The sequence below is a fragment of the Hipposideros armiger genome, unplaced genomic scaffold (assembly GCF_001890085.2).
Source record: "Hipposideros armiger isolate ML-2016 unplaced genomic scaffold, ASM189008v1 scaffold_114, whole genome shotgun sequence".
NCBI lineage: Eukaryota > Metazoa > Chordata > Mammalia > Chiroptera > Hipposideridae > Hipposideros > Hipposideros armiger.
The window spans coordinates 3523223-3549782 of record NW_017731464.1 but is presented as its reverse complement, the minus strand read 5'-3'; the positions used below and the strand labels follow the sequence as shown (position 1 = coordinate 3549782).

At 41.0% G+C, this 26560-nt stretch overlaps 1 protein-coding gene across 1 annotated transcript in view; it reads left to right on the top strand.

Moving 5' to 3' along the window:
- Window positions 1-26560, top strand: part of ANTXR1 (ANTXR cell adhesion molecule 1) — a 124964-nt gene that overhangs the window by 41070 nt on the left and 57334 nt on the right. Inside the window, exons 4-8 of the mRNA XM_019647689.1 lie at window positions 14536-14617; window positions 15205-15238; window positions 16285-16364; window positions 18963-19031; window positions 20418-20498. Coding sequence (XP_019503234.1) covers window positions 14536-14617; window positions 15205-15238; window positions 16285-16364; window positions 18963-19031; window positions 20418-20498 — 346 coding nt within the window. The remainder of the gene's footprint in view (window positions 1-14535; window positions 14618-15204; window positions 15239-16284; window positions 16365-18962; window positions 19032-20417; window positions 20499-26560) is intronic.

Here is a 26560-nt window from a genome sequence, read left to right as displayed (position 1 = left end):
CTGAGACCGTTTTTTAGTATAGTGACTTAAAAGAGAAACAACTAGGTTTTTCAGTACTGGGTTTTGGAGTGAGTTCTGTCAGAGATCATATAAATCTTTGTTGAAAATGTGAAGATTCCAAGATAAAGAAGACAGGAAAACTTAGATGTGCACAGTGTAATTTTTTCTTGGAAATGATGGAGACCCAGTAGAGTATCCAAGGTAGGGAGGAAACCGAAGCCAAAGGAAGGTGGTCAGGTGTCGATGTTGGATCACTCTGCTACGGATCTATTCCACCACCAACCACAGGCTTTTCTTCTCATGTCCTGGAGTTCCAGGCTGGTGGGTCCTTCCCTCATCTTGATCTCAGCAGCTCTACTTTCTGCAGGGATTCTTCCAGTGTCTGACATATGCATAGCGTCCTTACCTATTTTCCAGCAGTGAAAAACGTTTCCCCCTATTAGGCTAGTTAGCTGTTTCTACAGCATTTGGGAAAGAAAAGGGGAAGTTAAATATATACATTGACCCAAATCACTATCTTTAACTGGAAATCTCACCTTTCCTCTAAACTTTGCAAGATTAAAAAACAAAGCATAACAAAACAACAAGTCAAAGAATTATGTCTTATCCAACCCACTGGCCTCATTTCACTGCTAAGGAAAAGCATTCTCAGAGAGATTGAATTGTTTGTCTAAATTCATATCAGTAGTCAGTGGCAGAATTTTTTTAACTCCCAAAATTTTTAAATCCAGTGATTTTTTTTCCTACTACATTAAATAGCCTATAGAATTCACTGCATGTGTACGCATGCTGCTGTCTTTTGTTTCTTATCTGTGGAATACTTACATGGAAGCAACCACTATGTATATGTGCAAATGCATAAATACATATGCACTGTATGAGTCTATTTATTAATGACTTTTATTAATGGCTTATTAGGTACAAATAACCTAGAATACTTTGCTTAACTATAAAGAGAAAAATGATAATACCTACCTTGTAAGGTTGTTATGGGAATTATATTATTTATTATATGTATTAAATAGATGGTGATAGTCAGAGAAGGCTGAAGTCCACTTCACTGTAAATGTATTGGAACCTGGATTTGAACCCAGGCATCATGACCCCAATGTCCCCAATCGCTGTACTATAGGGTTTCCCACAATTTTACTATTATATATAGTTTTAATTAAAAACAAATCCAAGCATACACAGTTCACCACCCAGACCCCCTGACTTCTTCCAGAAAACAATTCCCTGAAAGCATATGCCCTCTACCCATTTTATCTCCACGGCCTTTCAACAACGTCAGCTTGGAAATACTCCTTACAAAGAGGTAAAGAGGTAGCATCAGCATTTCGCAGATGGGGTTAAGAGGTTAAGTAAGTATCTTGCTTATTGCTTAAGAAGTTGGAGTGAAAGCCAAGAACGCTTGGCTCAAACTGCTGAGTGGAAACCAAGAGACCACACTTCTCTACCCCTCTCAGTTATCCTTTGGTTTGGTTGGGAGTGTGGTTTTGCCATTAGTGTCACAGGGGAAAATGACATATTCTGGACACATCGCTTGATTCCTGGAGCAGAATGATTATAGGCTGTCATTACCAAGAGACATAGTTCTAAAAGCCTTTTCTAAATTTAAAACTAAGAGAGAGAAAAAAGTCTTCGGATACTTTGTGCTTGGAAGAACCTGGATTCGTTCCATTTTGAGATAATATTCATTTAGGCACAAGAAGACTTGATGACAAAATTAAGAGAAATAGAGTAGAGCACTTATTTATTCCCTTGTCCTGTTGATTGAGAGATGATATCATGGGGTCTGAGTCCATGAGTAAGTTCCTTACCTCTCTGTGCCTCAGTTTCTTCCCTGTAAAATGAATGTAATGATAGCCCCTACGTCATAGAACTGTTGGAAGGATTAACAATGCCAGGGATATAGTAAGTGCTGTTGTTACTGTTGTGGTTGTTGCTGAGGTTTTGACATACAGCTAAGGAATTACCTCCAAATCCTCCTGGACACGCCCCACAGAAACCATCACAGCACATCCAACAGTAGTAATTCAAAGAGTGAATCCCCAGCTCTCCCTGGCTTACATCCTTCTCTGAAGTTTTTATAATAACATTTAGCTAGTCTATCCTTCTAGGTAGAAAATGCTGCTTCAGCCTGAGGCCGCATAAAAGTTAGTTTCCTTTGTCTGGTGGTTCTAGTAAGACTTCTTCCGGACAGGAATGCACAGAGGAAGCTGTCTAAGGGGCTCCAGATTGAGTCTCAGTGTTGTAAAAAGAAGCCACCTTGAAGCAGTTCAGCAGGTCTGGGGACAGGCTGATTTGTGTGGTCCTGCACTTCTATCACTCTTCCTCTGGAGTACCCCTGTTTGTAGAAGAAAGTAAGAGTGTAACTTAGGGTCTTAGCTTTAGTTTGGAGTGGCACATCAAAAACAAGAAAATGTCTCCAACGATCTTTCATCTTAAAAATGCATGTGCAGGGCCAGCCGAGTGGCTCAGTTGGTTAAGAGCTCGCTCAAGAGTGTGAGCTCTGAGCAACAGGGTCGCTGATTCAATTCCCGGCCCCAGCTGAGCTGCCGCTGAGTCAGCTATCAAAAAAAAAAAAATTCATGTGCATTTGTATTCTGTTCCATAACGTGCCAGTGTTTGATTCTATACAAAAATCATGTTGAGTTCTTTTTCAAATTTGGGGGTACAATTTATGCTCTAGAAAGACACAAAAAAACCAAAAACAAAAAAGTGAGGTCAGACAATTAAGTTCAAAAAACAAAAACAAAAAACGAGGTCAGACAATTAAGTTTGAGAATTCACCCTATAAAAAGTGCAACATATCTCATTGATGAATATTACTATCATCATATTTGAGGTACTCCCCTTAAGAAGCTATGCACCGACGCCAGTGCCTAGTCCACCCTTCAAAGCAATTTTGGGAAGCTTTTTCTGGAATGGTCATCAGAGCTGTCGTCATATTACCCTTGATGTCCTGAATGTCATCAAAATGTCTTTCTTTCAATATTTCCTTTATCTTCGGGTAAAGAAAGAAGTCATTGGGGGCCAGATCAGGTGAGTAGGGAGGGTGTTCCAATACAGTTATTTTTTTACTGGCTAAAAACTCCCTCACAGACAGTGCCATGTGAGCTGGTGCATTGTCGTGATGCAAGAGCCATGAATTATTGGCGAAAAGTTCAGCTCGTCTGACTTTTTTCACACAGCCTTTTCAGCACTACTAAATAGCAAACTTGGTTAACTGTTTGCCCAGTTGGTATAAATTCATAACAAATAATCCCTCTGATATCAAAATAGGTTAGCAACATCATTGTAACACGTTCGTGAACTTAATTGTCTGACCTCGTATATGCATACATATGTATGTATCCTGTGATTTTGTGTACAGTACACTGTCCTATACCTAGCTTGGACTCCACAGATGTAATGGAGACAATACAGAACTTTGTGTCAGGACCAGGCTGGGTTCCAATCTGGGCTTCACCAGCACATGCATGTTACTGCATTCCTCCGAATATGTTTTCTCACATGTACAATAAAGATAATAACTCCCACCATACAGTGTTGTTGTGAGGCTTTTGTGAATGAATGCATGAAGTGCCCAGCAGAGACTCATAGATGCTCAGGAAATGGTACTTCTCTCCCTCACCTACTATCCCTCATGTGGCAACTACATTTAAAAGATAAAAACAGACAGAGCAGCATTCAGAAATATTCTTGCCTGGGTGAAACCAGCAAGGCAAACTTCAGAAGTAGTCAACAGAACCCAAGAACGGTAGGTAGAGTTCTCATATCCAAAGCTAGACAGCCAAAACCAACAAAATTTCTGTGGCCCAACAGAAACAACCCACTATTGGTCAGCAACAGGCAGCTCCATGACTGAAGCACTTTGCTTGTCCATTACCCAAGTCTTAGCCCCATGACCTCCAAGGTGGGGAGTGGAGCCTCAATTTAGTGCTTTAGGCTCTGAGTGCCTCCTCGGGAACAGCAGATTCAACCTTTGCTACTCACCTTCAGCAATTGTTTTTACTTAAGTATTTTGAGTGCAAACGAAAGTATACAGAAAAGGATAGTGAACAGTCATTATCCACATGATGCTTATGAAGGAAGGTGTTACAGGTATTGACATGCTCTGTGTACACTTCCTTTTCTCTTTAGAGATAATTACTATCCTAAATTTGGGGTTTATCATTTTAATGGATGTTGTATATTTTTATATACAACATATTTGTATATGTATATTTTATATGAGCAATATATTATATTTTTTATATTAAGCTTTATAATAAATGGCCGTATTGTATGTATTTTTCTTGAACTTGCTTTTTACAATTAACAATACGTTTTTGAGACTTTTTTAATGTAGATACATGTAGCCGTGCATGATTCATTTTAACTAATGTGTAATTGCATCATATTCTATTCTAATATTGTACCTTCATGTACTTATTTGTTCTCTTATTCATAGGCAGTTAGTTTTTAACTTTCAATGAACATTCTTATATGTCTCCTGGGAAGTCAAAAGCAAGAATTTCTGATATATAACTAGGGATTGAGTTGCTAGGTCTTACAGTATGTGAATATATAACTTTACTAGGCCTTATTTAGTTGTTCTCCAAAGGAGTTGCAGTAATTTACGGTCCCACTAGTGATTTATAAGTGTTCTCATTGCCCCTCATCCTCCCAACATCTTATCTGATCCCCCAACTATCCTTCTCAAACAGATTGTGTCCACATATGACTTGTGGGTTGGATTATCTGGTATAAACCTAGTGTACTCCTACCTATTCCCGCCTCAAGCCCAATATTGCTTCAAAGGGTGACAAGGAAGTCCTATCTTTGGAGAGAGAGGACTGCAGCCTTTACTAGCCTATGCTAAAGACATGTGATGTGACAAAAACAGAAGATACGTGCTTATCATCTACCCTAGGGCTGTCCATTTTCAGCTTCCATCCAAGAAGATGACTCTGGGCTCCACAGCCTCTGTTGCAGACTCTGTGCCATTCTATCCTATGCCCCTCCAAATGCTCATTGTGGTCAGCAGTTCTAAGCTCAAGTGTATCAACCTGACCACTTTAGATGTTATCAGCACCAGGAGAGACCCAGTCCCTATTAAACTAAGAGGAGCATGAAACTGAAGTTTCACATAGGAGGTAGCTATATATTTGGGAAACTCTGAATATAGAGTCCACTTTCCACCACTCCCATCTCCTGCAAAATATGGCTCAACTAGGGGAAAGAGTTAGTGATGAGGATGGTCTAATTAGGGTTTGTTTCAAAACAAATAGGAAACTGTATGGTGAAAACCACTGCACAAGTGAGTAACCAACCAAAATAGAATTGTGTAAAGTACAGTATGTTTGGACAAATTCATCATGGTGTCTTGTGATTAAACCATCATGCCTGTGCTTTATGCCAATGGGCTGCAACCTTTGGGAATTCCTTGTTGGGTTCCTCTTAGTGAACTTCAGTTTTTGGCCTGTACTTGACCCTGTGTCACATTACAGGCTCTTATCTGCCAAGTGTGGCCTCTCCACTCCCCCACAGAGGCCCAGGTTCTCTTCTGTTTACTCTTTTGCCCCCATATAAAATTAGATTCACCATTCTGATCTGGAAGGGAGCTGATAGGTGTTATTAGTTACACACCTTCATATTGCATTTGAAAAATCTAAAAGTTGACATGGCCTAGGAAGTGACAGAACTAGGATTCAATTCCAAGTCTATCTTCCTCCAAATTTCATGCTCCACAGAGTGACACTAAAGTCATGGGAAGAATGAGATTACCTTAAAACTGCAAGTATAAGAATGGGGGGGATCTGATTTAGTTCTGGGGTACTCCAATCTTTAGAGTTCTAGAAGAGAAGGAAAAGCCTACACAGAAATATGAGAAAGAACAACTGACAAGGGAAATGGAGAGAATATCCTGTAATGGAAATCAAGAGAAGAAAGCATGCTAAATTGAGGGAGAGGTTAGCTGTGTCTGTTGCTATAAGAGGTTGAGTAAGATGAAGTCAGAGAAGTGACCGGTAAATTGACAATGTGGTGATCGCAGGGGATCTTGACAAGAGTAGTTTTAGCAGAGTCGTGGAGACAAAAGTCAGAGCAGAATGGGTATCACGTGAGAGATTCCAGTTTTAAAACAAGGGGTAAAGACAGTTTGGGCCCTTTCTCTCACAAAAAGCACCCCCAAAACAGGAGACTGAAACAAAACCACAAAGCCCTTTGAGGAAACGAAGAAATGTTTAAACCATAAGAACACTATAGACGAGGAAAGGAAGAAGACAGAGGCATGGCAAATGATGTAAGCAATGTGGAAAAAAGTCAAATGTATTCTTGCCAAAGGAGACACTGAAGAGGAAAAGGCCTGGGAGCCATGCAGAACCCAGGCAAGTTCCAAACCTAGAACTGTCGAATAGTGTAAAAATCAAGGAAGGGCTACAGGGTAAAAACTGGAATATCGTTTCAGAGTTTATCTGAGGAAGCTATTCAACCTTCAGAACCACCTACCTCCACTACCTTCTGAGAAGTACTCCTTTTCTAGCTCCACCGGAGAAGTATATTCTCTGACAAAATTGAACAAGAATGATTTCATTGATGCCAAGATTATAGAGACATCTACATAACAATTGTTGCTACTTCCAGCTCTCTCCCTTGTCAATTCCAGACCTAACCCCCAAGGAAAGAGTTTGAAAACTACTTCTCTATAGAAATAAATATCTTTGGTAAAAAAAAAAGTACATACACTTGAGGGTCCTCAATAACAAAGCCCATTGACAAAAGCTGGTCATGCACCTTTGTTAGAAGCACACAGAGCTTCTAACAAATCTTTTAGTCTCACTCATGCCCTGGGAAAGAGAGCCAAAGATCACTCCACATTTGAATGAATTCTCCACCCGGAAACAGAGAAGTGCAGAAGTGAGTACTCTTTCAAGAAGTTGTGTTGTGAAGAGAAATGCAAATAAATTGGTCAATAGCTGGAGGGACTCACAGAGGATTAATTTTTTTAAGGTGGGAGATACTTGAGTATAATTGTATGCCAATAGTCAGCCTGTAGCATTTTTCTTCCTAATTTGAGACAAATGTGTAGTTACAAAACATTTAGAAAAAGCCTTTACAGTATATCTGCTTCTAGTTAGGACATAGAGGGATGTGAACAACCTTCATTTCCATGGTCCATCAGAAAAGTCCAGACAAAATAGAATTCATATGTTTCTATGGGGCTAGGAGACCCACAGGAAGCACTGGTGAACTGAATTGGAGAGAAACAAGCCCTTCAGAACTGAGCAGAAATCTGTAGAAGCTTCCACCCTTGTGGGCATATGCCTGGTCTGGGTCTGAGCAATTGGAAAAGTAGGTCAGAAATGACAGAAACTTCGCCGGGATGAGGCGAAGCCAGCTGAACTTTAGGCAACAATGTGTGACAGGGATGGATTATCTAAAAGAATTCCAAATGAAAAAGAAATCTCAGCCTGACAATTCTACTCCCTCACACACATACCTCTCATCTCCATTGTTCCAAGAAAGTAGCAGTGGGGGAGTTGCTGAAAAGTAGAGAGACATTGCATAATCTCTTGGAGTCTTGTGGTGCTTGGGCTCTGGAGTCCTGCCAGGGTTAAATCCAAAGGTCAAGCAAAAATATATGAAGCTGCACCTAACTTTCTTCCAGCTCAAATAATGAACAGACCACAAAGGCAGGCCAGTGCAAATGGCTGGGAGTTGGGCTAATAACAGGGAACACACTCTAATTAAAGCCATGGCCCAGCTCAAGTTTAACCTAACTCAAGGAGGAATCCAAATAACCAGCCCCTCACAATAAAAAGCTTCCATTCTGCAGTAAGAAAACAAAACAAATCAATAGTATACCTAAGTCTCCACTGCTTTTTTTCTACATACTGGTCTGAAATACAAATTAAGAGATTAAAAGACATGGGAAAAAGCAGGAAAATGTGACCTATAATCAAGGAAAAACACAGCAATAGAAGCAAACCATAGAGAATTCAATTATTGAAATTAGTAGACAGAGACTTTAAAGCAACTATTATAAGCATTTTAAAGAATTTACAGGAAAAGGTGAATACAATGTAGGAAGACATTGGATAGCAGAAAAAAAAAAAACTCAAAGAAAGAACCCAGTGAAAACTGTGGAACTGAAATATATAATATGTGTAGAAAAGGGAATAATGAACTTAAAAACATGTTAATATAAATTATCTAAAGTGAAAGAAAAAAAGGGGGAAAGGTTAGGGGGCAGGAAGAATGAACCAGGTCTATGTTTTGTGGGATAATATCAAGTGATCCAATATATGTGTAGTTGGAATACCAAACATGGTGTGCCACACACAGATCCAAGAAGCTCAGGGAATCCCAAAGAGGACAAATACAAAAACAAAACAAAACAAAACAAAACAAAAAAAGTTACCTAAGTACATCATAGTGGAATTTCTGACAACCAGAATAAAGAAATAATTGTAAAACCAGTCAGAGGGGGAGGGGAAAACACATATTACAACAGAAGAACAACAATGAATATCAGTTTTCATCAGAAAAAAAGCACATACAACCCAGAAGACAAAAGATCAATATCTTTAAAGAAATGAAAGGTAATAAAGTCAACTTAGAATTCTATATCCAGTGAAAATACCCTTAAAGCTAAAGACAAAATTAAGACATTTTCAGAAGAGAGAGACAGAGAGAAAAGAAAAGAAAAAAACTAAGAGAATTGTCACCAGCAAACCTGCGCTACATAAAATAAATGCTAAAGGAACTCTTCAGGCTGAAGGAAAATAATACCAGGTGTAAACTAGATCTACCCAAAAAGGAAAGAAGAGTAGCAGAAATGACAGATATTTTCTTTTTTTTTAAAGATTTTATTGGGGAATTGGGGGAGGGGAACAGCACTGGGGAACTGGGGAAGGAGAACAGACAAGTTGCTGTCCTTTTGTTCTTCAGTCTAGTTGTGGAGGACGTTGCTTCACTGGCCCAAGCTGGCACCATCATTGCGCTCTTCCCGGGTGAGGCAGATCAGTCGCCGGCTTCTGGACGGCCGCTCACTGCGGCTGCTGGCCGCTCACGCTGGCTGCTGGCTACACACGGTAGCCCATGGCAACCCACTGCCACAGGGGCTGCAGCCTATGCCATTGCCGGCGACTCAGGGCATCCCAGCTCCAGGTTGAGCTGTTGTTCAGCATCTTAGCTGTGGAGGGCAGTGTCACTGGCCCTCATGTGTGGGATCCGAACCGGGGCCCTCTGGCGTCCCAAGCCAGTTCCTAACCAACACGCCACTCGGCAAGCCCAACAAATATTTTCTTAATTTTATAAAAAGATAATTGAATTTTAAGAGAAATAATAGCACTATAGTTTTGAGTGTATTACATAAACAGTAGTAGAATATATGACAAGAATAGCACAAAGGATGAGTGGGGTTAGTGGTATAGTGTTAACTTATGGTGGCCTGTGATAAAATAGGGATGAATATTGTAATCCCTAGAGCAACTGCTAAAATGGAATGAAAGAGGATGTTACTATAGATCCTACAGATGTTAAAAGATAAGGAAATATTATAAACAACTTTATAGAAATAAATTCAACAATTATAAAGGAAATGAATAATCACCTTTGCATGTTACTACATGTAAATTATACTTTGCTTAAAAACATACGGAAAAGGATCTTTGGCTCAGTATGCATCTTAACGTCATTAGTCACGTTGGCCCATCCTTAGGTAGATGCTCCAAAGAGGCTATGACTTATATACATTATAAAAAAGTGGTTAGAGTTGGTCATGGAATTTTATGACTCCAAAAGTAACAGCAAAAATGTCTTAAATTAATCTATGTTCTTCTATTCTGTTCACTCCATTTTCTTTCTCTCTTTCTTTTTATCTTTCTGTTTTTTTTGTAGTCAACACTGAAGCCATAAGGCTATCTGGAAATGTTGTGAATGCAGCGTTAGTGGTAATAAATAGTGATGTGTGTTTACTATGTGAGTTGGGGCTCCAAAGCCAATAACTGCGGGGCATTTGGGAAAAGTCCAATTCCACAGAAGCTCTTTTATTGGAGGCAAGAAGTCTACAATGCAGAGCCGATGTTGGGTTATTTTGGGGTAGTGGTGGAGGTTGTTTTTAGACTGAGAATGTGGTAGACATTACAGAACCCTGAGGAGGATTTTGCAATAGGAGGGATAAAAGCTGGGATACTTGGGATTAGAAGCCTACTGAAGTGCTTCTTGATGTGCTTCTGTGTGTTCATGATTTCATATTTACATCAGCAAATGTCAAAATGTCACAACGTAACTGGAGTCCCAGAAAGTCATCTTCATGAAGTGTAGAAAAATTCCCAGCCAACAGAAAGTCCGGCAAACACTGTGCTGCATCTCCCCACCCCCATCCCTTCAAACAAGCATAGTGCTGGGTGCACGGTGCATGCTCAATAAATAGTTGTGGAAATGAATGAATGGATGGATGGATACACCCAAACTGTAATCATTGAATAGCAAATCACCTACTCTAAGCCCTTTATTAAGTATTGCAGGGGTTGCAAAAGTAACACAAGATATGTGGCCTGAGAACCCTTAACTTCTAAGTAGGAACACTGGCAGACATGTGAAACCACCGTGGAAAACAGGAGACGCTTTAATAGCAGCCTGTCTTTGTAGGATTCCCGGCCACTCTCCTTTCCCAAGAAGATAACATTTCATTTGGTAATAACGAAGCCTTCAGAGAAGTTCTTATCAACCTCTTCAAAAGATCTTTCTCCCAATTTTCTTGTTTCTACAAAAGCATAAAAAATAGGCCCTTATTAATTGTTCTATTGTCCCACCATTCCCATGAAACCATCTGTTTCATTTGGTTAGATGTTGTGGGTGCTTAGAGATAGGGCAGGGAGTAGGGAAGTGGGGCCATAGGTCACTTGATCTTTGGAGAAGTAAGGGTGGTATATGGGAGGTTGTGATTACTGCTTGGGTCTATTGAGTTCATATCTTGCCAGACACAAACCATCAAGAATAAGGGCAGTTTCCAAAACAGCCTTTGCTTGCTCTGGTACCAAAAAAATAGAAAGCTCAAGAAAATACTTGTAAAGAAAAGGAAATAGGCTTAGAGAAAACACCCCAGTTCCCAGACTTTATTTGGCAGAGAAAAAATACAGTGAAGCCAAGGAACCGTTTCCACCCTCCTAATATGTCTTTTTTTTTAACCCTCTTTTTAAGCTTTAGTCTTTAATGCAATATTCTAATTCCAGTGTTACCAATATGTCCCAGAACTCACTGGTCCACGACCACATGAATACAACCACATTTACCTTTTTTCCCACATTTACTTTGAATGTCCAATCTCTTCTCTCTAATTGTCAGAAATTAGACTCCTCCCCCATAGTGCCCCCCAAGTATTCTGAAGAGCTCCCTGGTACCACCTCTCTGTGCTCAGGAACAAACCCGATTTTCCTATCCCAGTCTTACCCTCATGCCACCTTGTCACTGCTGTGACCCTCACGAAACTGCCAACCTGCAGGGCAAAGCTTCCCTCTGCCAGATGACTGCCAGTGCCACCATCTCCCCTCCCAGCAGTGGCCTTGGCGGGGGACACTGCTTTCATCTTTACCCTTTCTTCTCATGCACAGATATACGCCCTTTTTCGTTACCAAGCAACACAGTTGAAATTCAAATATGCCTTTTGATGGGATTTATTGAAATATTGGGGGTAATATAAAGAAGTACAACAGAGAATGATTTATAACCACCACCGGGACACAGACCTAGGGTCAATTTTACCAAGTCAGTTCCTGCCTGGCCTCCCTCCACATGGCCAAATGAAGTTAATCCCTGCCTCCAGGATTGACTTCTTCACAGGATGATTAACAGGAGAGGTGTTCCCTCTCTCACTTCTTCAGTAGATATTTGTTAAATGTCTAGAATGTTCCAGGTACTGTAGTAGACACCAAAGACACGAAGACATAGTGGAGACCAAAACAAACATGGCCCAGCCCTCATGGGGTTTAAGTCTGAAAAAAAACAAAAACCAAAAAAACCCTAAACAAATAATTACATAGTCAAATGGTATTAGTTACAAAATATTCCAAGTGATATGAAGCAAAAGTTGTGGGGTTCCATGAGAAAATCTATCTGAGAGAGTTCATTTGAATTGAGGAAGTCAAATAAGGCTACTTTGAGTGATTAACATTAAGTTGGGATTGGAGGCTGGGTAAGAATTAGCCCAGTCAAGAGCTGGGCAAAAAGTCTCCCCGGTCCCCAGATAGCAGTGATCACAGGTGTGAAGGGTCTCTTAGAGAAGGAGCTTGTTGGGAAGACCAGTGGGGCTCAGGTGAAGAAAGTGGGGGCCGAGTGAGTGACAGCCAGATGAGGCTGTCAGCTCCCTGAGAGCAAAGGAACCATCCCAGGTAGGCACTGGAAAGCCATGGCAAAGACTTGAGATTTTTCTCCCAAGTGTAATTGACTGATGTTAAAGGGTTTTGAGCAGGGGAGTGAATGGCATGTTTTGATCAATATTTTAAGAACATGCTGACAGCCATGTGGAGGATGAATGGAACAGAGGCAAGACGGCAGTCAGAAGATAGCCGGCGACTTTCCCAGCGATCTCAGCAAAAGATGATGGTGGCACAGACCATGACGTTGGCAGAAGAGGTAGAGAAGTGGCCAGTGTCATGATATGTTTAGAGTAGAACTAGTGGAATTGGGTGCTAGATTATACAATCTAAGGAGAGAGGAGACGGAAGAGGAAGGGTTCCGGTTTCTGACTTGGCAGCTGGGCATGTGGCCTGATATCTGGGCACCGATACGACAACCAGACAATAGTCACTACATTCCCCAAAGTCTGAGTTACTTGGTCTTAAATATTCTGAGAATCATCAGTGGCCCGGACCAGGGACAGACTCAAGCTAACCTCTTTTCAGTTTGTCTTTTACAACATCCCACTGCTTGTTGATCCAACCTCATCCATGGTTACTCCATTGTATCGGTTTTAACAAAAGGTTAATTTTGCCTTAGACTTCCTCCCCAAGCAACTGCCATAATAGACCAGTAATAAAATTCATTCATTCATTCATTCATTCATTCAAGACAGAAAAAAAGAGAGAAACAGTTTATCAGCGTGAAAGCAGAACCTGAGTTCAAATCTCACCTCTTCCACTGAGTAGTTAAGGGGCTTTGGGCAGGTCCCTTAGCCTCTCTGTGATTTAGTTTCCTTATCTATGAAATGCGGGTAACAGTGGTATCAAATTCAAAGAGTTGTTGTAAGGCATAAGTGAATTAACTGTATGTGGTGCATTTCAAGCAGAGCTTAGCACACGGGAAGTACTGAGATGGTGTTAGAAATTGCTATTGCTTTTCACTAATTCAAGTGTTACTGAAAATTTCCCACTTCTCCATCACTGTTCTATTGTACGAGGCTGCTTGGCAGAATAGAAAGCCTTATTTTGAGTCACACAGATTTGACTTTAAGTCTCTAATCTCCTACCTAACTTCTCTGAACCCAAGTTTTCTCACGTGTCATATAAGGGCAATATTACCCACCTTGAGTGGTTATTGTGAGGATGAAATCAGAAATCTTTGAGCAGGGCCTTGTACATAGTAGATGCTTAAAAAATGTGAGGTTCTTTCCCTACTCAAAAGGAGTTTCCCGTCCTAATTTAAATAGTGCCCCTCCACCCTCTGCCTCTAAAGAGACCCCAGTGAGAAGAAGGTAACTTCAAACTTTTTCCTAGGCTTCCAGTTTATGAATAAAACTAATGTTTATTCAGAAATTATACTTTCTTACCCTTTCAGCACAGTATGGGGCTATTTAAAAGACAGGAACATGGATGTGGACATCTTACATCCCAGAGAGAATGGTCCACAAAGACTCTATTTGATCCTCAGGTCATTCACGTTTCCCACTTTGAGTCGGACCCTTTCCTAATGCCACAACCCACTTCCTCTTCCTGCCCCACGGCCACCTTGAGCAGCCAGAGTAAGAAAACACGGGCACCGGCCCACAGAAAACACTCTTGGTTGTCCTGGAAAGCAGAGTTTGCCTAGGCGTCTATTTTCAAAGCTGACTACACGGTTTCCTTTGGCACAACCGTGCGGGTGGCAGAGTTCACTCCAGACGCCTGCCCCTCCCACCTCTGGGCCTTGTGGTGGCCTTGCCCTGGGTTCTCAGTACTTGCCTCTTTCTGGCTCACATGAGCCGTTTGCGTCTTGATATAAAGGTGCCTGCGTTGCTGTGTGTCCTCTCAGTAGCAGCTGCATTTTAAGACTCACTTTCAACGTAGAATGAAAACTTTGACATGTTAAGGGAACGGAAGATTCTTGTGAGCAGATGGAGATTCCTGAAGAGGTCCTTTCCCTCAATCATTGAAATCTCACTCATCCCACACTATGGCTGACCCTATCTGGATAATGTACTACAAAGACTTTTCCTCTGATAGGGTTTTGGGAGACCATTGGGGCAATAGAGATTATCCACAGAGATAAGAAAAAGACCAAGGTATATAACTATCAATAGCACAGTGAAAATTGCCCTACTATGACTAATAGGGTGTCTTTGGATTTCAGAGAACAGATCCGTCAAGGCCTTGAAGAACTGCAGAAGGTCCTGCCAGGAGGAGACACTTACATGCATGAAGGATTTGAAAGGGTAATTTTCAAACAATTTTCAACCCCAAATGTAAAGTGTCATATGAAACATCAACATAAAGATGGCTGATGAGATGAGGCACATGGATTCAGGGAACTGAATAACACCCAATGGCAAGAGAGGAAAACACAATTTTCCCACAAGCTTGCACACTGATAATGCTATCCAAAAGAGCTGAAGAAATAAATGTCCTCGCTCCTTCCCTGACAGTGATGAAAGGTTTGTTAGCTAATGCTTGGCTGACGCTCATGAAGCACGCCCCACACAAGTCATCTCCTTTGCCAAGGTCACCTTTTCTACATGACGCTTCAGTGGCTGAGACAGAATTTCAATGACTTCAATCTTAAGGAGTCCCAGTCTATGAGAAGTAAGACACTGATCCATGTTCACGAGTATATTAGTTAAATATCAGGGTAACTTTAGATGAATATCATCCTTTGACATTGGAGTAAAGCCAGGGTGGATTACATAAAGAATCAAGACCGAGCCATTGCTGCATATCCAACACCAGAGCCCACTGCCCAATCTGGCACTGGGAGTAGCAAACAGTGGCTGTGTACCTAATGGCTCTTTCATGTGTTTTGCAGGCCAGTGAGCAGATTTATTATGAAAACAGTCAAGGTAAGACTATTTTATGAATTACCATTATGAATTATTTAACTTCTGTGTTTGCTTCTGAAAAAGTGCCTCAGTCATTTCATGTTTCCAAAGACATATTCAATATTGCCTATAATCCTTGGACACACACTTCATCACAAAGATGGAATGCATAGTAAAAGGATATGTACCAGATCCAAGTCTACTATCTTGTGGGTGCCAAGAAAAGTTATATAAAAGTAATTAAGATCAGTCAGTCTGTGATGCCCATGAACAGTTTTGCATGTTGAATTCATTAAATTAGTAAATACTTGGATAGGTTAGTCAAGTCTTAGATCTTTATGTCAAACTTAATGTTCTTGTCCTTCTCTGAGCTCCAAGCCCCTTCATTACTATGATTGGATATGATATTAAGATATCAGTTTAGTTTGAAATTTCCTTCATTTAAATGAAAAAAATGCAACACTTTGGTCTACTTCTGATTTCACTCTAAACTACAACAAATAAAACAAGTCCAGTATCAACGCCAACGCCTATTAATATAAATCAACCATCAGCAATGTTACTAGAAATCTAAAAATCACTGGAAGAATTCTAGTAGGTTTTGCCAACTGCTGTAATCCAGTCAGCTTGTAAATCATAATGACTATTACTCTTTGCCAAACTCTTCGAGAGGTGGTGCATGTGGTCAACTCCAGCATGTGAGAAGGGCCCCTAAACAGCCCAGGTGGCAGAGTGTGCTCCCAAGCCTTGGCAAAAGTCACATGGACTATTACTAGAAATAATAGAAATTTGATTCACTAGAGCCACTCCTAACTATCGGTCCAGAAACCATCTCAGCAGGTTTGGCCATTTTTTGAGCTCAGCCTGAGAAACCCAGGAGCAAAACCTATTCCCCCTTAAGAGCCTGTCTCCGCATTCTTCTTCATGCTGGAGTTGTTTCCAGTCCTGAAAGAAAAGTTGCTGATTCTCATGATGTTGACCTTGGGTGGTTGAGCTTATAAGAGCTGAGAGAGGGTTTCCCTTGGTACAGCAGGATGGACTGAGTGAGTCTGTGTTGTGTTGAGCAGGATACAGGACAGCCAGCGTCATCATTGCTCTGACTGATGGAGAACTCCATGAAGATCTCTTTTTCTATTCAGAGAGGGAGGTAAGCAACGACTGGCCTGTGTCTGTCTAAACAGACATGGAAAAGGGCTTTTTTCTTCTGAAATGCGCTGCAATCTTTCTACTTAGCCAAAATGATAACTGTCTTTGTAAAACTCCTGTATAAAATAATGTCTCCTATGTAAAAAATAATGATTCATTTTTTTAAACTAAATTTTCATGCCTTATACATGGTAGATATTTTCCTCTTTCAAAACATTTCCATAGTACTCTGTTTGAGGCGGCAATTAAAAAACAAAATCTACCGTGCCGTTACTGAAAACACTATATTGATCTAGCAGTTTTGAAATACTGTATATCATTTTAAAACAAACCATTGGTACCATTTTCCCCTCCATTTTCTCCTCATATTTTCTACTAAAAACAGGAGGAAGGGAAAGAATAATTTGAAATATGTAAGAGCCAATCTTGGCAGAGTATTCATCATTGAGATTCTCACTATAAGAACTAAAGTGGAACATTAATTGGTGGCAAAGCAAATTATCATCTCTCCTTCTATATTTCTTTTTTCCTTTTCTTTATATTCTCATAAAGTACTCCTCAAAGCAAATTAAAGTATCCTCTCTCAATGAAACTTTCAGTTTGTACAAAGAGATTCAGAAAAAGAGGTTTACTCAAAAATCGAAAAGTAATACTTACAATTAGGAACTCTTTTTCTTTCAAGTTTCAGACTTGAGCCGTTTGTATAAATGGCCCAAGGAAACCAGTTAACCATGGGAATGTACTGAAGCTTCATTAGTGGCAATGACTTGTTCAGGCCAAATTAGAAAGAAAAACAATAAAGAAAAAGAAGATGGGCGGGAGATGCTGGCCTCTCGGGGAGGAGTGAATCAGAACATTACACTTACCGCAAGCTCTTGGCTACTATTTAATCTAAATTGAGTGCCCTCAGCAAGCAAATATTCATTCATTCATTCACTCATTCATTCATTCATTCATTCAGTGTTAACTGAGAGCTTGGCATGTGCTAGGCACTTCGCTGGACACTAGGGACACAGAAGTAAGACACAATTGCTGCCCTCATGGGCCTTACCGGGCAATAATGTGAAGCTTTTGGAAGTGTCTGCTGACCAAAGAGCATGAGCACATTATGTAGGTGAACACATTACCGCCCCCTACCCCTAACGAGTGTGAAGGATAATTCATAATGGGGAAAACACACAAGTAAATACAACAGGCACTCCCGGAGCCCTTGGAAAATAATGTAATTTCTATACTCTAAAGTTGATTCTATGTAACGGGAAAGCCAAAAGGCTTATCTGGATGCCAGACAACAGTCAAGTCAAATACAAAACCCTAATAAGGAAATAACTGAACATAAAATAAATGATAGGTGTCAGAGGCTTAAAATAGGGGTTAGCAGAAAAGAATTTTCGGTATGGCACATACAAACTTGGAAAAATATTTGGAGTGCCAATGCCAATAGAAGGAGGGTTTCTGAAAAAGAAAGATAAAGCCCAAGATACATAAAGAAAATGAACCTTTCCATTTTTAGTGATTCTATGTAAAGCCCAACTGGAGAAGAAATGTCAAAGAAGTTGTTGGAGATAAGGCTGGGTCTAGACTGTGTCTAAATGTTTGTTTTATCCTGAAAACAGCATGAAATATTTCTAGCATGCAAGAAAAAAGACATATGTTTCTGTCCCTTCTAAAATTCAATGTTAGTCATAAGTGTGTTTAAGTACTAAGAGAGAGAATAAAAAGAACACAACTCAAATCAATATGCATATATTGAGTGCCTATTATATATGTACTATAAATTATTTCTTAAGCACCTACTGCATGTACCAAGGATTTCCAATTTTTGTTTTCTATTTTGAAACACGGAAGAACCTGAAAATCAGTTATCAGAGCCTTTAATAAATCAAATATTAAAATCAAGCCCAAACCTAGAAATTATTCATTATGTTGCCCTCTCAATACTTAATTATAGAGAAGGTCATGGATTCACCTACTCAAATATGGACTATAATTCCCATACCATGTAACCAGTGTATTCTATGGCAGTGAAATGGATTTAGTCACAAAAGGTGATGACATTTAATAGCATCTGCATTGTTCTAGGCTTTGTATGAGGAGCTCTGCATGTATTGTGGTATTTAATCCCCCAAACACGTAATAGAACAAAGGCAAGTGTCAAACCCAGTTAGGCCACATCCTTTCCACTATAATCATTCTACCATTACAAAGGAAGAAAAAGTATGTCAATAAAAATCCATCAGAGGAATAGAAAAAAATAACCATTTCCCCAGAATATTTAATATGACTTACCTTAGCCTACAGTTTCCCTTTCCTCCCCTCATCTTTCAAAGCCTTTCCTCAAGACTCTCCTTCTGTGCATCTTTCTCAGCACTTCCCATTTGACTGATTACTCCCCTCATGTCCACCACGCATTGCATTAGAATGTGATGCTCACTGGAGTATAAGCTCTTTCGGGACAGGGATTACCTTCTCCATTGTTGTACCTGGCACATAGTAGGTGCTCATTAAATACCTGATCATTGCAGCTGACCTGGCTAATCCAAAAGGGATATGTTTGTCACTGCCTCTCTCTTTAAAGTCTTTTCTTTCATTGACCTAGGCTAACAGATCCCGAGACCTTGGTGCAATTGTTTACTGTGTCGGCGTGAAGGATTTCAATGAAACCCAGGTATGATCACAGCCTTCCTCAGGTGTGGGAGCATACCAAGCTTGTGAATGACCCAGTGCAGAGGGCGCCTCAGCAGCATAAACACCTCGTAGAGAGACTGTTTTTCCAGACGTGCTTAGCAGGAAGGGAATTCTTCAATGTGTGAGGGATGTGAAGCCACTTGCTGATGCACTGGAGGGTTTTTAACTCCGACCATCCAAACAGCATCTTTCTTGGTTGCCTTTCATGGTAGATGCTCAACTGCCAAGGTGTCAAAACAGATCTGACTTACCTTTGAAATCTTGTTGGTTGTTTTTTCCTTTTAATTGAATTTGATGAATCTGAGTTTTTTATTTAAGTGACAAACATCCCTTTTCTCCTATTAAATATACAATGCATTTTCAATACAAAAAAAATGGAGATAATTGGCAAATGGGCAGAAAAGTGTGTACAAGTATATATAAGCAAATTGTGAAAATTTGCAAACAACCTAAATAAATGTTCTTCAATGTCGTATGTAACTTCTTTTTGTTTTAATAACACAGGACAGTGGTCATGATATATTGTTAAGTGAATAAAATTGGGCTACCAAACAGCGGGAATAGTACGAGTTCACTTTTTAAATAATGTATGTTACATAGAAAAAGTATGAAAGACTATATACATCAAATTAATAATAATAAAAAGATGATGGATGGAAGGATAGATAGATGGATTATGAGTCACTTTTTTAAAATGTATTTTAACACTCTTGAGTTTTCTGAAATTCCCCAATGACTATGTGTTACTTTTGCAATCAATAAAAATCCTGGCACTGACCATGACTGTGGCAATACAGAAATGTACAGAGACTTTTGGGTAGACAACTGACAGATCAGCTTCTCCTTTCTCCTGTCCTCTGCTCTCTAAAGGAAGAGCACCACACCAACTGCCAGGGTCCTTTCCTCAGTGGGCAGCTTGGGTGAAAGATAAGGGTCCGCATTCATTGGCCTCACCCAACACCAAAAGTTGAACTTATTTTTAAAGTTGCTCTGAAAGGAAACTTGTTTGGTTCGAATATAGTTGCCAACAGAAATCTGAGTGAATGGGAGGAAAAGGAGCCAATGGCCTGCCCCCAAATCCATAAATATATCAACCCAGGCCAAATTGTTCATCTAGCTGGGCAATCTTACCTCTGCTCCCAAGGAGGAAAGTATTAAAACAAATGTAAAAGCTAGAGCCAACCCTCCAGGCCAATTCAGAGAGGCTGCTGGTAAGTTCATTATTACCGAGGGCTTTTCAGGGAGGCCTAGTCAGGAACGCAAGTTCCTCTGGGTTCTAAAAGGACATGGAGCCCCCTAGGTCCAGTGGCCTTCCTCAGTTCTCTGCAACCAAGCCTGACACATCTTGGGGCGTGTTTGTCCTCAGCTCGCCCGGATTGCGGACAGTAAGGATCACGTGTTTCCTGTAAATGACGGCTTTCAGGCTCTGCAAGGCATCATCCACTCAGTGAGTAGAGCACCTCTCCCCTGAGACTGGACACTCGGGCTCTTTCTGTCCCCCAATCTGCTGTCAATACCCCCAATTCCATCCTTCTAAGACTGGCATTTTCCTGCATGAGACAACATTCCTTTGTCTATCTTGGCATCTGTCATGTCTCACCTCTGCCCCTGCCTTTCACGCATGTTCCTTTTTTTTTCATTCTCCTGTGCCAATTCTACCCTATAGTGGAAAACTAAAAATTGGAGGGAACCCTGTTCTGGCAGCCAGCCAAACTTCAGGCTGTCCCGGTTATTCTGAAAAGACGGTGGCTGATGGCGTGTACTTGACAGACCTCAGCACCTTTCCCAACCAGGACAGAATGCAAGCTGCTTACAGAGAATTTGCAGGCTCAACCTGTATTGCTTAGCCATCAGAGGCACTTTCAACCTTGGCTGTAGGCTCGCTACCTCTCTACCTTGGCTGTCCATTGAAATCACCTGGAGTAGGATTTTTAAGATCTTCCCAGGTGATTTTTAAAAAACAGAACCGCTGCTTGAGACCTATAATCCCCAAATGGGAGGGCTTCAGTGTTCTTCAGGGTTGCACAGTCACCAGCCCCCCTTTCCATCCCAACCTGGTGTTTGTTTGTTTTTAAGCTGAGCCATCCTGCTACCTGGTGGCAGCTCAGCGGCTGCTCAGCTTGGGCTGGACTCGAACCGCTGTTGCTCAGAGCTCAAACTCTTGAGCGAGCTCTTAACCAACTGAGCCACTCGGCCGGCCCCCAACCTGGTTTTTTAATCACCCCATCCCTGTAAGTGAACAGGACACTGGCTTCCAGGGCCTCTCTTTTCCAGCTTCCATACACAGGCCAGGCCCGTGGTCCAGCTGGCATATTGGATGAAGCTGGTCTTTAATGCTGCACCTGTAATGAAGTGCAGAGGCACTGCAGCCTCTACCTTTCAGTTCTGGGCCAAGCAGAAAGCAAGTGGTTTGTCTAGTTGGAGCTCACCAGGCTTCAGACTCGGGGTGTAGGGTGCAAATTCAGAGCTCAGAGGATCACTGTCCTCTTAAGATGTCAAGGGAGTCTTGACCCAGAGGTCACCAGCCAGGGGCTCAGGACCTGCCCAGCTCCCCCAGACTGACCCAGGAAACCTCCAACATGGATGTGCCTTCATGCTCCCACTCCCCCACTCCGAGGTTTGCTGCAAACTCCAGCCAAGTGGAAAGCAGAGTGAGAAATAAGAACTTTAGAGCTGGTCACCCTAGAGTGTAAATGCTGGCCCAACAAATTATCATTTATAGATCCTTGGATGAGTTATTTCACTTATTTCCTTAATCGTATAAGGGATTGATGATAAGACTTATATCATAGATATGTTTAGGGATTAAAAGAGATAACACTGGTAAAAATACCTAATAATTTTCCAGGCACACAATTGTTACTCAACGTATAGGAATTATTTCCTCTTCCATGTCCCTTCATCATCATATAAGAGAAATTAGTGTCAAATTCCCCCCATCCTCTAAATTTTCTTATAAAAATCACCTGGAAATCTTATTTAAAAAACTCATTCCCAGGCCCTAGCCTCAAGGGCTTCTATTGTAGTGGATATTGGATGGAGCCCAGGAATCTGCATGTTTTCAATCTGTACTTTTTAATAAATGTCCCAGATGTACTTTTAGAATATTGATACATGTGACCCTAGGTTTTCAGAATTGTGAAAAATAATTCCACCTCAGATAGGGATTTCCTATCTTAAATATGTACATGTGACAGTCCTTTTCAAAATGTGTTTGTTTATAAGAATCAGAAACCCACTCAAACTACTTTAACCAGAAACTAGAAATTATTGAAAGGATAGAGAAGTATCTGTCCCAGTTATGGATCGCCAGGTGAGGGGACCCCTGCTACAAATCATTTCTGGGGTCAGTGCGGCATACTTAATATTATAAACAACAAGAACTGCAATGACCATATAAAACAACACTCCAGTGGTGCAAAACATGATCAATAGCAGGATTTGGATCTGATCACGAATCCTTTGGAAGCTCAGAGGTAGATGATGCCGGGCTGGAGCCTTCATGAGAAGGTGGGACAGATTTGAATCCTTGACACCAGAGAAGAGAAGATGTGACCTCAGCCCAAAGGCTGGAAAAGAGCAAAGTATATTCTGAGGTCAGTAATACCTGTCCGTCTGGTAGAAGAGTTTGGGTAAAGGAATCAGGAGTCATGAGAAATAAGCCAAGACATTGGGTTGGAACCAGATTGACAAGAACCTTGAAAGACGTTTGAACTTCAACTTAGTGGGTGTAATTTGAAGCATCTTGAGCCTCTAACAAGTGATATTTAAGAAGAGACTCTGATGGCGGTGTGTATATAGAAGGGAGACGGGAGACCCAGAGGGAGGAGCCCAGTCATGAGGCTACTGCAGGAGTCCTGCCCTCAGATGGCTGGATTCTGAACAGGAACAACTCTTATCTGTTCAGGAGTTCTCATGAGCTGTGTGCCTACATCATTCAGGAGTTGGTTCCCACTCAAATAATTTGAATCTTTTTATCTGCATACATTGCTATTGTCCCTAAATGTTTCGACTGTAGCAATTCACCCAAGCTCAACTTGACTTCGGATATTTATAAAACGCTTCCCACCCCAAATGGAAATAACTCCAAAGATGTTTAAGAAATGTTAGCGAAATGGTCTCCCAAAAGGGGGGAAAAAATAATGTGAGACTCCCAACTTTTAGCTGAATGATAACATTCTTAGGAGCTTTTATCGGGAGTTATGTTAGTGGTCTCGATCCTTCCAGTACTTAACCCATATTTGTGGTAGTTGTTAATTTGTTTGCTTGGACAGGGAAACAGGACAAGCACAGCAGGGCTCATCTTTCTCAAGTCAGACAGACATAATTATGGCCTAAAATCTGGCTAACTATTTTTAAGAAGTAGGTTCATTTCTCCTTCTGGGCTCTGCAAAGAAAGCTCTCATTTTGCCCATCTGAAGCATCTGTTGCAGCTTGTTCCCATGGATGTTGCTTTGTGGCTAATCACTTTATCATAAGAAAATAGAACTGGGCTTAATTATCCAAAATAGAAGTGCAGAGCAGCTTTCAATAAGCTCAAATGGTTCCTAAAGTTCTAGGCCCATAATGACCTTATTTTTAAGATGTAGGGGCTAGTATTTATTTGCTCATCAAGTACTCACTGAAAACCTTTTATGGTGGACTCTGGCTGTTCAATTATAAGTAAAGCAGACAGAGACCCTGCCTTGGTGGAGTTTACCATCTAGTGAGAGGAACACATAAAAACAAGTAAGTTAATATGTCGAATTGAGATTGTGATATACAGTATAAAAGAAATAACATACTGTAGTACTGAGATTAAGAATGAAGGATTTAGCATTATAATCTCAAGATCCATCCATGTTGTTGCAAATGGCACAGTTTCATCTTTTCTTAATGGCAGAATAGTATTCCATTGTGCATATACACCACAACTTCTTTATCCAGTCATCTATTGAAGAACACTTTGGTTGTTTCCATGTCCTGGCCACCATAAATAAAGCTGCAATGAACATCAGAGTACATATATCTTTACGAATAAATAAAATAAGTCAGACAGAAAAAGTCTAGAACCATATGATTTCACTGATATGTAGTACATAAAACTGAAAACAACTAAAGAACAAGAGAAACAAATGAGGAAACAAAACTCATAGACACAGACAGTAGTTTAGTGGTTATCAGAGGGCAAGGGGGGAGGATGGTGGTAGATGAGGGTAAAGGGGACCAAATATATGGTGATGGAAGGAGAACTGACTCTCGGTGGTAAACACACAATGTGATATATAGATGATGTATTACAGAACCATACACCTGAAATCTATGTAACCTTGCTAATAATTGTCACCCCAATAAACTTAATTTAAAAAAAAAAAAAGAATGAAGGACTTGACCAAGAACACAGGCTCTTTTGAGGAGATGACCTGAGGGTGAAATGGAGCTATTCACTGGAAGAGCATGGACAGAATATTCCTGGCAGAGCAGAGTCCTAGGATGGCGCATAGCAGAATGTACGAAGAGCGGTACTTAAAGTGGAGAATGGCTGATGAGGAAGTGAAGAAGCCAGCAGAGGCTAAACCATGTGGAGCCTTGAAGGCCATGGTCTTTTGCTATAAGAACAGTGGGAAACTAGCCAGATACAGAGTTTGACAAGAGAACAATCATGCTTGCAATCAAGGCTCTCAGGGAATCTAGAGATCATGGCGCTTTATCCATATACCCTTTAGATGACAAATTGATAAATGCTCAGAATCAATAGTAATGAGGTCTGTAAAGAAGGAAAATCACTATGATTTATTGAGCATCTTCTGTGTACCAGCTTCTCTGCTATGCATTTCCACAGCACTCTCTGATGAGGGACTGATTATCCCCACTTTACAGGTGAGGAAACTGAGGTGCAGGAGGGTTGGAGAAACCACCCTAAATCTTCCCCCTCATCATGGTGGAGTGGGGAATTTGAACCCAGGCCTGGCTCCAGAGCTCCCACCCTTTCCACAATACTCAGCTGTGGCTGCCTGAGGAAATGGAAAATCACCACTGGACCCCAGGGGCCTGAATTCATCACATCCCCTGAGTCTCTGCTTCCTCAATCTGACTCCTGTGTTTTAGTGTTTTCACTGTTCCTCAATCCTCTCGACTTTCAGGAAGAAGTCCTTACATGTCAGATTTCTATAATGGCTTCTTTTTCAAAGTGCTCTTACCTGTTTTTCATTTTAGTCTCCCACCAGTGGGGCATAGGAAAAAGGCAGAAAGAAGTCAACAGCTGTCGAGACCTTATATGAGGGGCCAAACATTGTTCCTTTATCCCATTTAATATCACTCCTTTTAAGAACCATAGCAGCCCTGTGAAGGAAATATTCTTATTCCCAGTTTACAGATGAAGAAACTGAAGCCCAGATAACCTACCCAAGAGCACACATCTCTCACAGGGAGAGTGGGGTGGAACCAAGTTCTATGGTTTGAGAACCTATGCCTTCTCCCACCTCTATTTCCTTAGGAAGGTAAAAATAAGAGATGCTACCATTTAGTAAGTTCTGTACTAGATAGACACTGTGCAAGTCATTTCACAGTCATCTCTTCAAATTCTCAAGACCACAATTTAATGTAGATGTTAGTCCTTCTACAGAAACAGATACTTTAAGAACAGAGAGATCAGCTAACTTGTCCAAGGCCACGCAGCAGTGGGCAGTGATCCAGAATAGGTCCAGGTCTGTCTCTTGAATATTGTGGGTAGGCAGGAAGCAGATCAATTTTAGAGGAGACTCCGAATACCCAAATTGTGATGGCTTGATGCAGCTCACATAATTACAGCAAAGGCAAAGCCAAAACCCATGTGGTCTGACCTGAGTGCACCATGAGTGGGCGGGTAGTGCTCTTTCCCTTTTACTATTCGGTGGAGAGCATCTCTGAAAATCTCAATTTCTGCTCAGTGGATGAAATCCCATCATCATGAGAAGCTGGCAGCTTCTCATGCTGAAAGAAATGTCCCCCCCCACCCCCTCGCACTTGATTGGGACTCTACCTTGGAGGACAATCTTCCTACTGGCTATTACAGAATATGGTTGATAAAATTATAAGAGAAAATGTGGTTGGTTGGAAGATTGTAGCTCTGTATGCCAGTAAAACTGTAAAGGAAGAAACCAGTCTTTTGCCTTCTGTTCCTGTGGCTTTTTCAGGGAATTTCCACTGACCACAGCTGGTGAAAGCAGCGCCAGCTCTCAAGTGAAAATATGAAGCATAGGTCCGACCAAGCTCCAGGTCTTTGATTGCCTTTTTCAGAAGTGCTGCAGGCAGTGAAACGGGAACCTGCATGAAAGCTGGGTTCAGATAACACCAAAATGGGTCTGCAGCTTTGAATCCCAGCACTTGGCCTGGTTACCGAGATGCCAGCTCCTCCTCCCAGCTGCCCCACTTCATGTGCAATAGAGGGTGGTGCCTGGAACCAGGCACACTGTCGATGAGAAGGAAAACCCAGTTACCGGCACCAAGCCATCTCCATCTAGGAGCATTACCCTAGAATAAATATTTGAG